We start from the raw sequence: 13,771 nt of genomic DNA on the forward strand, positions 1-13,771 counted from the left end.
CTCTTATCTCTTCAGCTTGGAAATTCGCATTCGTTCTCTTCAGCTGGGGCAGTTTTATTAGTGTTGCAAAGTTATCAGACTAAACAGCATATTTTACTTATGCTAGCAAGCTCAAAGCGGCACATTTCACCTAATTCTTAATGGATTTCTACCCTGTTAAATTTTTACTCTGTCTCATTGCTTTATGATGGATTGACATAAGAGTCCAGGTGCTGGGCATTGTTTTACTGGTTTCAGTGTGTTCCTATAATGGTTTACTTGCTCCACTTCCTTCTGCAAATAAGCTCATAATATAACAATTAGCTTTAGCTTAAGCATCTAATAATCATTAACCTATCGTTGGTGCATCTAACTTCAATATGAACTGGTTCTAACCCTCAGCTAAAATCCTAACCCTTTAAAATCATGATTCAACCCCTCCCCCTCCTGTTTGAGGCATGGGGAGGGACATTTCTGGTCGTGCACACAAGAGAAATGAGGGTGCAATGGCTGAGCCCAGAATTGGTGGCACTGCAGATGGCATTGATGTAGACATGTAGGGAGTATTTAGAGGATGCAGAAAGGATGTTGCCATCTTGCCCTGGAAAGGAGGTTTGAGGAAAGTGTGTACCATATTGTGGTAGGAATTCCTGAGCACATTCCCTGAGCTGGAGGAAGAGCTGCTGTATAAAGTCTTTTGAAAATGGGAAAAGGTGTGGGTGAGTCATGGAGCTGGACTGTTGCCCTGAAAACCAAGCTGTTGGGGCAGGCATATGAAATACTAGAGTGCTGCCTGTTGTGGTCCAAAAGCCGTGTGGGGCCTGTGATGGTACAGGAATGCCTTGTGAGGCTGTGATGGTTATAATATTTTCGCTGCTGATATTTTGAGCTGGTGGGTTTTGTGCTCCTAAATCACTCATGGCTTGAGTTCTGTTCTCCTGACTAGTCTTTGGAATATGTGCTGCAGCTGTTGTGTCTTGTGCCGACATTTCCCATTTATCTGGGAATATATTCATTGTATTTTGTTCACCTGAGAAGGGGACTGGAAAAGGTGCTTTGAGAGCTTGGCCTGACTGTTTCAAGCAGAGGTTCTGAGACTATGGTATTTAGTCTGTAGTGTGGTTGAACTTTCTGCAGCGGTACTATTGTTCCACTTGGTGGCGCTGTTGCTGCATAGTTTGGTTGCGAGGACCCCGATCCGGGTCCAGGCTCCGTTCCGTGGATTGCAGAGGGATCGGTTGTTGCAGCTGCAGTCGCCGCTGGTGCCGGTGCTGCTGAGCCCTGCCAGGGCTGTGTTCGGGCTGCAGCAGGCAGTCCCGAATCTGCAGTGGGCAGTGCCGAGTCTAGGGGCACAGCCATAGCTGTAGGTTCTGGCAGCCCCCGTGGCGCGGCTGCCGCTTGGATGAAGGAAGGAGGGGCCCCGGGCAGACTCGGAGAATACGCAGTCTGGCGGGAAGGGGGGGCGAGGGGGGGATGACGTCGGACCCACTCGATCCAGGTCCCGCCCATTGTACCGTGGGTTGGGGCTCGGAAGCGAATGGGGATGGAACAAAGCTGACGTCGGCCGGCCCCGAGCCAGCCCCTGCTGAACGGGGTGGGGCTGGAAAGACGCCTCTGACGTCATTTTCGGGCCATGGGCAGGGGCAGGAGCTGTGGGTGGACCGCCAAGTGGCAGAGGCGTTGCCACGGAAGCTCCGGAGGCAGGCTTAGCTGCCTGGAATGTCCCCCAAGGTGGGGGGTTGGAGAAACGTGTGTTCCGGACCCCGCCGCTCCCGAGACATGCGCGGTTGTAAAGAATTCGAAAAATGCCATGTTTGCCTGATCCAATGGTCCCAAGAGCAATTTGAATTTTGGAACGGCCCCGAGGTCCCTCCCGGGTTCTGCCTGGGTTGCACTCCCCCGACCGCCCACCTCCCCCGCCCCCGTGCTCGCATTCACAGGGATAACGCCTTCCTCTTGTGATTCAGGGGGGGGCAGTTTCACCCCGGACTGTGGGGGGCGGGCTGTGGATGCTTGTGACTCTGCTGGAGAGTCTCTGCAGCTTCGGAGGAAGGGGCCGCGGGCCCCGGCTCTCCTGCCTGTGAGGGAACGCCCTGCAGCCCCTGGGGTGTTTGCAAAGCACCTTTTGCAAGAGGTTTTTGGCATTTTGCCACATGAATTCCCTCATAAACAACTCTGCAGACTGACAGAAGGCTCGCAGCCTTCTGGTCTTTCCGTGTCGCAGAATGATAGAGTTCCATATTAACATCCTCCCATAGATCTGGGTCAAATAAATCTTTAACTGTAATATTGGGGAATTCCTCCCTCACCCAGGATAACAAAGCTTCCAGTTCCTGTCTAGAGACCCGGACTGGATGCTGCCTCATCATTATCTCTAGATCATTAACAACATCTGTGGCAGCAGCTCTCTGGCCACAGAGAGCAGGCACAGACTTTCCCAGGCATTTTCCCAGGGAAGGCTGTGAGAAGATCAGAGAAAAGAATGAGAAACAATTCTTATCTCCACTTGTTGCACCTGCTGTTGTGCGCATGTGGAATGTGTCATGGAGATTTGTTTACCAAAGGGTGATTTCTTAATTGGACACTGGATGGTGTTTGGATTGATTGACCAATTAGGTCAAAGCTGTATCGGACTGGCTGTAATGGTTACTGAGTTTCTTAATAAGTATAGTATAATATAGGATAAGATGATATAATAAAGCAATTGATCAGCCTTCTGCAATAATGGAGTCAATGCTATAATTATTCCCCGGCTGGGGGCCTGCAGTGACACGACATCCGCCTCTGTTTTCGAGAGGTTACTCCCCATTTTGGCTCCTTGACAGCTTACCTGATCCTAATGGGTCTGTCGTCCTTGGGTATCTGTCCGTGCTCTGACCAGCAGCTCACAGAAATCTGGCTCCCTTGTACCGGATTTTCCAAGTGTCTGAGATGCCGAGATATTCACCTCCGGAGGAGTTTTTCTGGCTTCTGGCTTTCGTGAAGGAGACTCCTGGCACAATCTCTTCCTGCCGAGTTTGCATTTTGACACAGGGGCACCAGTTTGTGGAAAACCTCCCCGAGGATCCCCCTGATGGGGAGACCCCTTAAAAGTTCTGTGCCAGTATTGAGAGACGGACGGGACTTTTGTTTTTTTTGGTCTTCAGGTTGTTCTTTATTTTTCTCTTATCAGAAGTTCAGCACGTCCTCTACATCTCAGACTTAGCGTACAAAGAGAAGGCACCAAAAGTCACGAGACACACAGGTTCAAGATCTTTTAAAGCTATTTTGTCTAATTAACTGCTAAAACATACTTTATTTCTACCTTTCTACCAATAACTAATTATTTTTCTGTCCATGCAACATCTGCATTGCGGTTCTTTCTAACCAGTCACTCTGTGCCACCAGCACTGCAGAAAATGGAGTAGATGAAGCACAAGAAGGAGATCAGACAATGCCCAAAATCCTCCATCTTGTCTTCTATATACCTCCATACTAAAAGCCCAAAACTCTAAGTTTTCCACCCTGTGATATTACACACTTCAACTACACACCTGTAATCCCAGTGCTATCAATCAATTGTGGAAGCCGGTTCCACGGCCTCAGGTTAAATGCAGTGCTCTCCTGGGGGTCAGTGCCTGTCAGCACAGAAAGTCTAAAATTCTCAGCATCCAGGGTTCCAACAGTCACCCTTCAGTATCACAGGGAAGAAATACCAGGACACTGGAGTGTGGTGCCCAGTGGTGACTTGTGGCTAAAAACTTGTATCTTGAATTATGTGATCATCCCTGCTGAGGGGATGACCTATGTGTAGGGAATATCTCTGGGGTGCTAGCTCATGTCTAGAGAAAACCTTTGTTCAATACTGTTTTCTATTCTGTAAAGTAGATTTTTTTTTTTGGTGTGTGGGTGGTGGTGGAGGCACTTAAGTAATATTAATTCCCAAGATACTGAGTGTTTCAACTTTCTGTTGATCTCACTGGGACTTGAAATGGTGCAACACTTCTAGAAAGTAGGCTTTTTATTGATTTGCAGACTAAAATCTGGGTTAACTTTTAAGTGCTTTGAAGTGCTATTGAATGTGCTTTCCGCTTCTAAATGCAACTGCTGGACATGGTAAGTCCATATTAACTTCATTAGTGTTGCATACAAAAGCAGATCAGAGAAATGTCACTTAGTAAGACTGAAACTGGGGGTGTTTTTTACCTTTTTTTACCTAGTATAACCCTGTCTCCTCTATGTGAGAAGGTAATGAATGCTTTTTAGTGCATCTTGTAAGAGTTGTTTTTCTTAACAGCTGTACAGGAAAGTGCAGGCCCTGGACTGTAGTTCTTGATCTGTGAGAGTGACTGCTTTCTGCTTGATTGGCCTGCAGAGCAATGTTGTGTGCCCGTGACTTTATAATCCTGAAGGCAGCAATGTTAATGCAGTAGACAGACCTTGCACAGCACAGACTGTGTCTACTCTTTGTGTAGGACATGCTACTGCATCTTCATTTCCTTCTGGGTTTTGTAGAGCTCTCTGCCTCTGAGGAGTAAGACTCAATTTGTTAACCCAAATAGTCCAGGCCTACAGATGGTAGAGTTCTGGGAATGTAGAAGAGCTTACTGTAATCAGTTCTAGGCACAGGTGGTGCTTTTAGTTTGATGGGAATGATTAATCTGAGGTACTTCAGCCCCTTAGGAGCCAATTTGAAGTGCTGTTCTTGAAAGCCTGTCCTAAACATCCACTTAGTAGTGGGCACATAACGGATTCCTTCAGTTTTTCTTCAATTTTTTTTTTGATTAGAGAAAGATTCACAGTTGTTTTTATAGGTTTTTATTAATTAATTGCTTTGAAAAATATATGCAATCTCTTTCATATTCCATCCAAAGCAGTTAAGCAATAGAAGCAATAACCATGGGAATATAGAAGACAGAAAATTGATGGACTAAGTCCTTAAAGAGGGGGCAAGACAAAGAAGATAATACCTTTCTTATACAGGATGTTTAATGATGAGACAATCAACCCCCAGTTTTGACTGGTTCTGTGGTAACTTGCCCTAGTGATGAACTTTGCTCATTATAATAATAAAAAACACACCCCTAGCTCAGGCACCCTCTGCTCACAAAAAGACCACTACTCACAAAGCATGTGCCATGATTTCTTGGGACACTATGCCTTTAAATCAAAGCAGAGAAAGGATAAGCCAATAGAAACTTAAGCAAGTAGTGACTTAAGTAAGATGTGCTAATAGCCTAATGTTGTAACCTTATAAGTAGGCCTTTGTGTGCCTCAGTGTGCTGGTTTTGTGGATCTACAACCCAGCACCCCTTTCTGGTCAGAGCTGTAAATAAATCAAATACCTTGACTCTGCGGAGATCGGCGTCTTGCACACCAGGTGAAAGAACCTGGTTCAGGACAACAATGAAGAGGAAGAGATGTCTCCCAACTTGCTTAGATGCATTCGTAGTTCTCTGAATTAAAGTAGAGATTCAGCAGGTATGAGACTTGCACAGTGGTTTCCCACCTATTAAGACTGCAGCCAAGACTTCACCTCATACCTAGAACACAACGTGACCTTGCCTGTACTAAGTGTGTTTAACAGATGCTGGTGCCTGTGGATGTAACATCAGGTTGTGGAGGTGGAAGAATGAGGATGTGTTTCTAGTTAGGACTCTGTACAGAGGGGAAGGGTAAACTGCATCTACACCTCTTGGATGTCTGCTATCACATGTATTGCTGGGTGTATTCCAGTATGTCACAAGTTTTGTGACGTTCAGCCCCACTTGGTACAGTGACAGCAGTTGACACGTGGATGTATCTGGCCTAACTCACTCTTTTCCCTTCCTGTTTGAATGCTTGTTTAGGCTGTAATTCAGTGGTACTTTAAAGAGGGCTTAAAAAGCTGTAGGGTTTATAACCTGCCTTTATGTTGTTACAGCAAAGAGAAGCATAGATGTGGTGAGGTTTAATCTGCATAGAAGAGTTGTTTGTGTTAGAGTACTTATACAGAACAAACCTTTTGCACAATAAATAGAGATGACAGGACATTTTGCAAATTGCAAATTCCTACATACAGAATCTCCTCAAGATTATTTCCAAGGGAAGGAAGCCTAATCTGAATTTTAATCTGAAGATGAGGCTTCAGATTAAGATTTTTTTAAAACAAAATGTATTCTTTTGCTCAATTTAATGGCATAACTGAATTGTGTTAGAATGTTTTGTTTGGATTGGAAACTTGTAGCTTCCCATCTGCTGGTGTAACATGGTGGTGCTTTGCTTGTAGTATTCTTAGTCTGTTTTTATGGCTGGGTGAAGTGCTAAAAGTACTAGCTATGAAGTAAGGTGTGCTGGTATGAGAATATTTGAGTAGGGACAGCCTCAAAATTATTTAAAATCCTGATCTGTCTTAGCAGCAAAGTGACTAGTGCTTATACTTGCTTACAGCTAGCCTCTTGACCAGCAAAATGCACTTGATAGCAGCTGAGACAGTAATTTTTCTCACATAGTCACTTATCACATCTTGGCAGATAGCTAGATAGGGTGTGAGCTTGTGGAGGGAACCGGTGTGATGTTCTTTCCTCTGTCTGCTGCCCACATACTCATGGTGTGTTCACTTAGAGGCTTGTGAACAAAACAAAACTACTCTTGATCCTAAATGGCTTGTGATCTTTGTTTATCTGTCAGAGCTGGGGCCTGCTGAAAATTAAGCTTCTTACTACACATCATGAGTGTATCTGATGGCATCAGAGAAGAAAGGAAGTAGTATGTGTAATTGAAGCTGCTGTTTCAATAGTGTCAATGAGATTTGTCTGCACTGCTCCATAGCAGTGTGTGGTCCAAACTTGTGTGTTATGGGAATGCTATTAGTAGGTAGTTCCTCTTAAAGAAAATTTTAGGCATCAAGCAGCAGCACTGCAGAGCCAAACCGTCCATTTTCCTTACTGCATTGTATGTCCCTTCTCTTTTTGACAGGTATTCGATCGGTGAGCTTTTACGAGCACATCATCACAGTGGGAACAGGGCAAGGTTCCCTACTGTTTTACGATATCCGAGCCCAGAGGTTCCTGGATGAAAAGCCCCCACATGCCTGCTATGGACAGAAGCAGAAATTAGGAGGAAGTGAAATTTTAAAGTTGACTACTGGGAAAGGTTGGCTGGTGAGTAGCTTGTAGTTATAGGAAACCCTTTACACAGGAGTTTACACTGGTTCTTTTTGTAGTAATGGAAGCTATTATATGAAATGCATCCCAGTCAAACAGTGACCATGTAACTAATAACTGTAATCTTGAAAAGCAAGAAGTGCTACAGTATTGTTCTCTATAAAAGCTTTATGAAAGGGTATTGAATGATTGGTTGCTCAAGTGTAAGGCATACTGACTACTTTTCTTATGCACTGATTAGTAAATGAAGTAGATTTTATATCTTTACATTTTCTAATGTAATCTAACTTCTAGTTTTCAGAACCTCAAACACAAAATTCATTGTCTTTCTTTAAAACTGTGCCACTCTAATGTGGTACTCAAAACAAGAGAGATTTAATTGTGTGCAATATTAGAAACTGTCCTCTTGAGGTAATGCCATGGCAGGCACTTGAGTTCAATTTCCTGTATGTTATCATAAAGCAGTTAATGACTTTGTCTAACTTTTCTCCATTATCCTTTGTATCACTGTGATATAACTTTAAAAACTAATTAAACTTGATATCTTCCCTACCCTTCATCTCCTCCCTCCAATGTTTGGCCCCAATATCCTCAGAAAAAAGCTTCAGGACAATGTTGTTATTGATCTGTCTGAAGCTTCAGGAGTATTAACAGAGAAGATCCCTTTTTAGGCTCTGGAAACAACCTTCTGCTTTTGTGAAACAAAGTTTTGGGTTTGTTTGGCAGCAGTAATAATCTAAACTTTCCTTTAACAGAATCACGATGAAACCTGGAGAAATTATTTTTCTGACATACATTTCTTCCCAAATGCTGTTTATACCCACTGCTACGACTCATCTGGAATGAAACTCTTTGTGGCAGGAGGCCCTCTTCCATCAGGACTTCATGGGAATTATGCTGGTCTCTGGAGCTAATGATAATTCTTCATAAATGCTGATCTTGACACAGATTTCCACTTTACCATTTTAAAAACAAAATTGTGTGATGCCATTGACTTCTGGTTTAAATGCATGTTATTTTCTGGCAATTTTCTGTTGGTCTCCAACAGTCTTGTACATGTTTTTGAACCATTATTTTTGCTTTAACCTGCTTGGTCTTTTATATGAAGGGTTTTTTTAATCTTTTTTTATTGTATTTACTCAAAATTACTCTTCCCCCACATTTAGGCTGTCTTGGCCATGTGCCTCCCCCTCTTTGCTGTGACATAGAATTCCTTCTTATAGCGTGGTTGCTGCTGGCCTTTCTGTGAAAGTCTAGGGGCTGTGTGTGAGAACTGGAGTGAGAGCTACTTGTAATTTAAAAATATTAAAAATGTTTGTAAGAGATAAAGTAGTAGCTTATCTGTAGAGCCTGGCCCTAGTCTAGGTTAACCTTATTTTTTAAAAGTACAAGTCTAATGACACTGTTTTTACATAGAGGAGTATGGTCATTTTTAGATGCACTCATTGGAGCCCAGGGACAGATTCCCCTGGGGTATTGCCCATCAAGCCCAAAGTGCAGGAGTTTTAAAAAATGCATTTGTATTTGAATTGCAGTTTTCAGCAGTGCCAGAAGAAAATTTATCCACTGTTCCTTTTCTGCTTCTCCCAGGTATCAGCTTGCACAACTGGAGTTTGTATAGGCTATTCTGTGGTGTGGCTATTGCAGGATAACATTACATTGAGGGCCTGCAGAGGTGCTGAGAGGAAATGGGGGCTAGGGACATGAGTGTTCTTGTCCTTCAAAATGAACTAAATCTATCAATTTTTCAGATGAGTCAAGATTCCTTAGTATGCTGCTGTGGTAGCTCATGGGTTCTTCATAAACTGCCTAAAACCCAGGACCTCTTTTTGTCCCAGGTTGTGGAAGCTTTTCCCATTTCAGCTGTTCTGGTTGGCCATCTTCTCTAATATGCCGATGGAATAAATAAACTGGGGATTTTTTTTCTCTGAAGTTAAAGAGTGCATCTTGGACTTGTCTAATGCAAGCTGGAAGCTTTCCATGTAGCAAGATAACTTGCTGATGGCTCACATTGAGCTAGCAGCATCTGTTGTCATCTTGCTTGCTGTAGGAGAGGCTCAGGTTTTCCTTGAACCCCCTGCTGCTTTCTGCAATCAAACTCCCACAAACTTCATGTGGGACTGGGTGGGGAGAATAGGTGCCCTTCAGGTCCAGCCATGAAGCATGTGCATTCCAGGGTGATGGTCTTACCTAATACTCACTAAAATGCAGGACTCAAGGGTGCTCCTCCGAGCCTTTTGGCAGGCACCAAGCTTGGCTTGTCACTGATACCTCTGTCCTCTGCTGTGATGAATGCCTTTCCCATGCCCTTGTCACCAATGGAGCAGAGTGTGCTTGTATCTCACTGCTTTGGTGCCAAATAGGTAGTTGGCTGAAGCTGAGAATAATGACAAAGCTGGGCCATGCTCTGTTCTTCTGTGTCTGCTGGAGATCACAGCCACCACTGTAGAGTAGCTCTAGTCCCAGATGCAGTTCCTGCCAGATTACCTAGAGCTAGTCTGCATGTGTCTTTGTGGTCCCTCTCATCTTTGTACTCTATATCTTCATCAGTAATGCCATGCAGTGAGACTTGGGCTTAATTTCTGGTTGATAGTAGACACTTGGATGAAAATCCTGCAAGGAATGCAGTTCCCTCCCATCTTGGTGAAAAATCCTGTTAAGATGTCTCCCAGACATGCACCTGTCTCAGAAGTATAATTTACTCACACTGAGCGCTGACATGGGTACTTCACAAACAGATCTTTTTGTGATGTTTCATAATTCTACTTCCCTTGTGGGTTGGTTGCTTAAACTGAATCAGTTCATGGTGAAATTATAAACTATGGAGTAGCAAAGGAGCTCTCATATTTTATTTAGAGTTGTTTGTTGTTTTTTAAAGATTTAATGGTGCCTGTATTGTTCTGTGATGGCAACTTACTGCTTTGGTTATTTTAGGGGTTTTGAAAAGTGGAAGTATACAGAGAAAAACAAATATTGGTAAAGTATGGCAGGATGTGTATTTCTAGGATTATTCCTCCAGCTACCATGTAAGATCACACTGTCACAGGGAACAATTTCTGGTTAGTTGTTTTCTTGGGCTTGGTTTGAGGTGCCTTTTCCCCCCCCCTCTTTTCTAAAGAAACTAGACACTTGACTCTGAGTGTTCTCTAATTCTGCTGAAACAACTAGTTAGGTGCTTAGTGTCACCAGTGCCAAAGGAAAACTACTGATCTGGAAACCCTAGCCCTGATGTTGATCTATAAATTTGAAGCATATTCCAGGTCTGGGTGAGGGGGCAAAAAGGGTATTTTTATGGAAGAAGCTCTAGCCTCTAAACATGGAGTCAGATCTTTCTGCAGAGTCAGCAGAGTCTTTAGGTTATTGAAGAGGTCACCTTGGAACCCCTGGAGCATGTCCCTCTCTGCCAACTGATCACAAACACCTCAGTGTATGGTCCTAAAGCTTGGTAGTGTGAGTGCCTTTTTCCTCCCTTTTTTTCTGCATAGGAAGCTTTGGACAATTCTCAGAAGAATCTGGACAATGATGTAAAATTTCTCAAGTTTCATATGTTTCTGTCTATTCTGCTTTCATGGTGCTTTCTTGCAAAGATGACTTCTCATGGGGAGGGAGCCATCCTTGTTGCTGTATGAAAAGCCCCCCAAAAATTGGGAACAAACTAGATATAGTGCTGCAAGAACACAAATTGGGACAGAGAGAACTTAATTTCTAGCCTGTTTCAGTGGTTTTAAGTGCTTGTAGCAATATAGAATTATAGATGCTAAGTTTCATAATACTTTGTGGTTGGTCATATGCCACTTTTGGTCCAGTCAAGGTTAGAAAAAGAGGCAGAGAAAAATGATGATATGCCAACTGTCCAAATATAAGTCATTCGAGAAATGGGATAAAAAGACAGGTTTTCTTACTTGAATTGATTGTTTTGCCCTACTGGTTTAGAAATCAGTTGAAATCCAGGATCATGGTGTGAGAAGCACTGGTTTTCCATTGAAGTGCAGGAATGACTGTACAGCAGGGTATCTCTCATTTCTTCATGGAGGCAAGTTGAGTGCACCCTGGTATTCAAATAGCAGATATACCCCTGATACATCAAATTCAGTCTGGTGACTGAGTTGTGCTCACTGTGTCTTGCTGTGCTCTGCTGAGACCCATTGGCATTTGCATTTTCAGGCTGTCTTTTCGAATGTTTCTTAACAAGTTCCCTCCCTTGCTCTATCCTGCCCATCTGAATTGTCTGTTTGGGGTTGCCTCCTCCACCCCAAATCATCCCAGCTTTTTACTGTAGCAATATTGTGATGTGTTACTCTTCGACCCAGGTCTTATGTGCTCTCAGAGAAACCCATCACACCCAAGATAGCTCAGCTACCCTGAATGGCATAAAATTAGCGGGATGGCTTCTGAGGTAGTGTTGGAATCAGAAAAAGGTTTAATAAAAGGCAAAATAACAATGTTTTTACAGAGAAAAACTGAGCCAGGGCCAAGAGGTCCTTGCTCCTGCTAAAACACCCCACAAAAGCGATTATTTCCTTTGTTCTCTTCCTTTTCTAGTGAATTACCTAGGTGGGACCTCTTGGCCTCTGTCCAATCAGACAACCCCAGGTCTGAGGTGAAGTCTCAAAGGTCCTATGAGGTGTCTTTGTACTTAATTTGGGAGAGAAACTTCTGGGCTTTTTGCCTTTTTAAGCAGACAAAGAATAATTTGGTCACTCCATCAACAGGGGGCACATTCCTACAATACTGTACTTGCAGAGGTCACCTCTGTTAAGCAGAAATGGGCTTGCTGGCATTTTGTCAAGCCATGCTTGTGACCTTTAATTTGCTTTTTTTTAAACTTGGCAGACCTTTGAGGCTGGCTCAGACCAGAGAATTGGGTAGTTGCCCTAGTACAAGTTTCAGTGATGGGAGGATTACACAGTAAGTCTATTTCTGGGGGGGAACAGACTCTAGTTTATCTCACATTAGGCACTTGAAGCAAAGAACTTTAATTATAACAAATCGTTGCACTTTTTTTCCTGCTGTTAATTTTTCAGTCATGTGGGATCTTCTGTGCTGCCAGTGAGTGTAGAAACTAGTTAATTTTATCGCTCAGCTCTTTTCTGTGAACTATCATGTTAATTTGGGTATCTTTGGGTATTGCATTTTCAGTATTCATAATCACAGGTAATCAAACCCAGTGACTTAACTATGGGTTCAGTAGTAAAATTATCCCTGGCTGACTTGACTGTACAAGGGAGAAAGCTGGAGAAATTACCAGGAATGAGGTGACGAGTAAAATCATAGATTCTACTTGGTAGCAATGTCTCAGTAACAATTGTCTGTTATGTGATAGACCTTCCTAAGGAAGCAGAAGCTATGCAATATTGGCTTGAGCAGAGAAATGAGGGTGGTGCTCACCCTCTTCACCTTATTTCTGATAATTCCTCCAGTTTTCTCCCTTGTACAGTCAAGTCTGATAAGGAGAACTGGTAGTGCTCTCCTTGGGCGCTTTGTGGGATTGCAATAAAGGAGTCCATTTGTTTGGTTCCCCTCATCTGTGCTGCTGGTGTTAGTCTAAGGTGAATAAATTAGCAAAGAACAGTTAATAGGTGTTTGTTCCTAGTCTCAGTTGTTCATTTTCTACATAGATCCATTTTTAAGATCATAGCAAGAGTACCTAGTGGTCTGACTGGACTTAGTCTATCCACAAAGGTTACATTCACATTGTGGGCGACTTGTGACTTCCTTAATGAGGGGAACTCCTGAACTGCATTATGGGGCTATATTTGCTGCCTCTATTTTAAGTCTTTGGCTGCTTTTTCTATCTTAATCCTTATGATACTTATGTTCAGTTACTCTTCTCCAGAATTTCATCCTCTTCCTTCACCTGAGCACTTGCTTTGTATATACCTTGCAGCTGCAAAATTAACAGATTAAAGTTATAATCCAGCTATGTCAAGTGGTGGTTTGGTGTCTTAATTTCTGCCCCTCAGATGAGAGGCTCTTACCGACCTTGTGAATTAATATCCCCCACTTGGTGCAGATGTTAAATAAAGCAGGCTTTGATGGAGATCACCTGTTTTCTTTGCTTGCAAGAAACCAAGAACAGATGGGCTGTGTCACGATCCGCTTATTGCGGGGTGTCGTGATGGTTCTTTTCACCGATCCCAAAAGTACAAAAAGGCAAACAACAAGGGACTATCAGTTAATCACAACAAATGCACCTTTATTAGGGGCCAAAACAGTAAATGCGATAGTGGGGATTAGAAAGGAGATAAAAGAATAGAGAGGGAGAGAGAAGAGGGGGATGGGAATAGCTACCAACACAGGCGAGATCCTCAGTGGTCCGGACGATGGGGATCCGTCTGTCGTGTTGGGGGAGTCTCCGAAGTTCTGGTCGACTCGAGGGTCCAGTTATAGTCCACAGAGGAAAGAGGGGGGAACAAGTGTAACAATGAAAGTCCATTGTAATCGCCACAAGGGAACAGGTGAGTCCACAGAAACCACCAAAGCAAGGCGAATACAATAAAGAATAAGTCCATTGAAATTACTGAAGGGAAACAGGTCATGTCATTAGTGGTCAGACCACCAATTTCCCCTCCTCCCTATAGTAGGGGTCTCAGTCTCAGTCCTTGGCAGGAGGGTTCTCATTCTTTGTTTGTCACAGTGGTAACGAGGCAGATGAGGGGTCTTCAATG

The 13,771-nt window shown here is 43.4% G+C and overlaps 1 protein-coding gene across 5 annotated transcripts in view; it reads left to right on the forward strand.

The window, feature by feature from the left end:
- LOC137464292 (DDB1- and CUL4-associated factor 12-like) overlaps positions 1–13,032 on the forward strand; it is a 115,572-nt gene extending 102,540 nt beyond the window's left edge. For 3 of the 5 annotated variants that reach the window (XM_068175573.1, XM_068175578.1, XM_068175577.1), the window contains exons 8-10: positions 6,916–7,100; positions 7,859–8,003; positions 8,694–13,032. In XM_068175573.1, the coding sequence (XP_068031674.1) occupies positions 6,916–7,100; positions 7,859–8,003; positions 8,694–8,755 (392 nt within the window). In that variant the 3' untranslated portion in view covers positions 8,756–13,032. Of the gene's footprint in view, positions 1–6,915; positions 7,101–7,858 lie in introns of all 5 variants that reach the window. The other 2 variants (XM_068175575.1, XM_068175576.1) reach the window with 2 other exon arrangements.
- Positions 13,033–13,771: the final 739 nt, after the last annotated feature.

Source organism: Anomalospiza imberbis, chromosome W (assembly GCF_031753505.1).
Source record: "Anomalospiza imberbis isolate Cuckoo-Finch-1a 21T00152 chromosome W, ASM3175350v1, whole genome shotgun sequence".
Lineage (NCBI taxonomy): Eukaryota > Metazoa > Chordata > Aves > Passeriformes > Viduidae > Anomalospiza > Anomalospiza imberbis.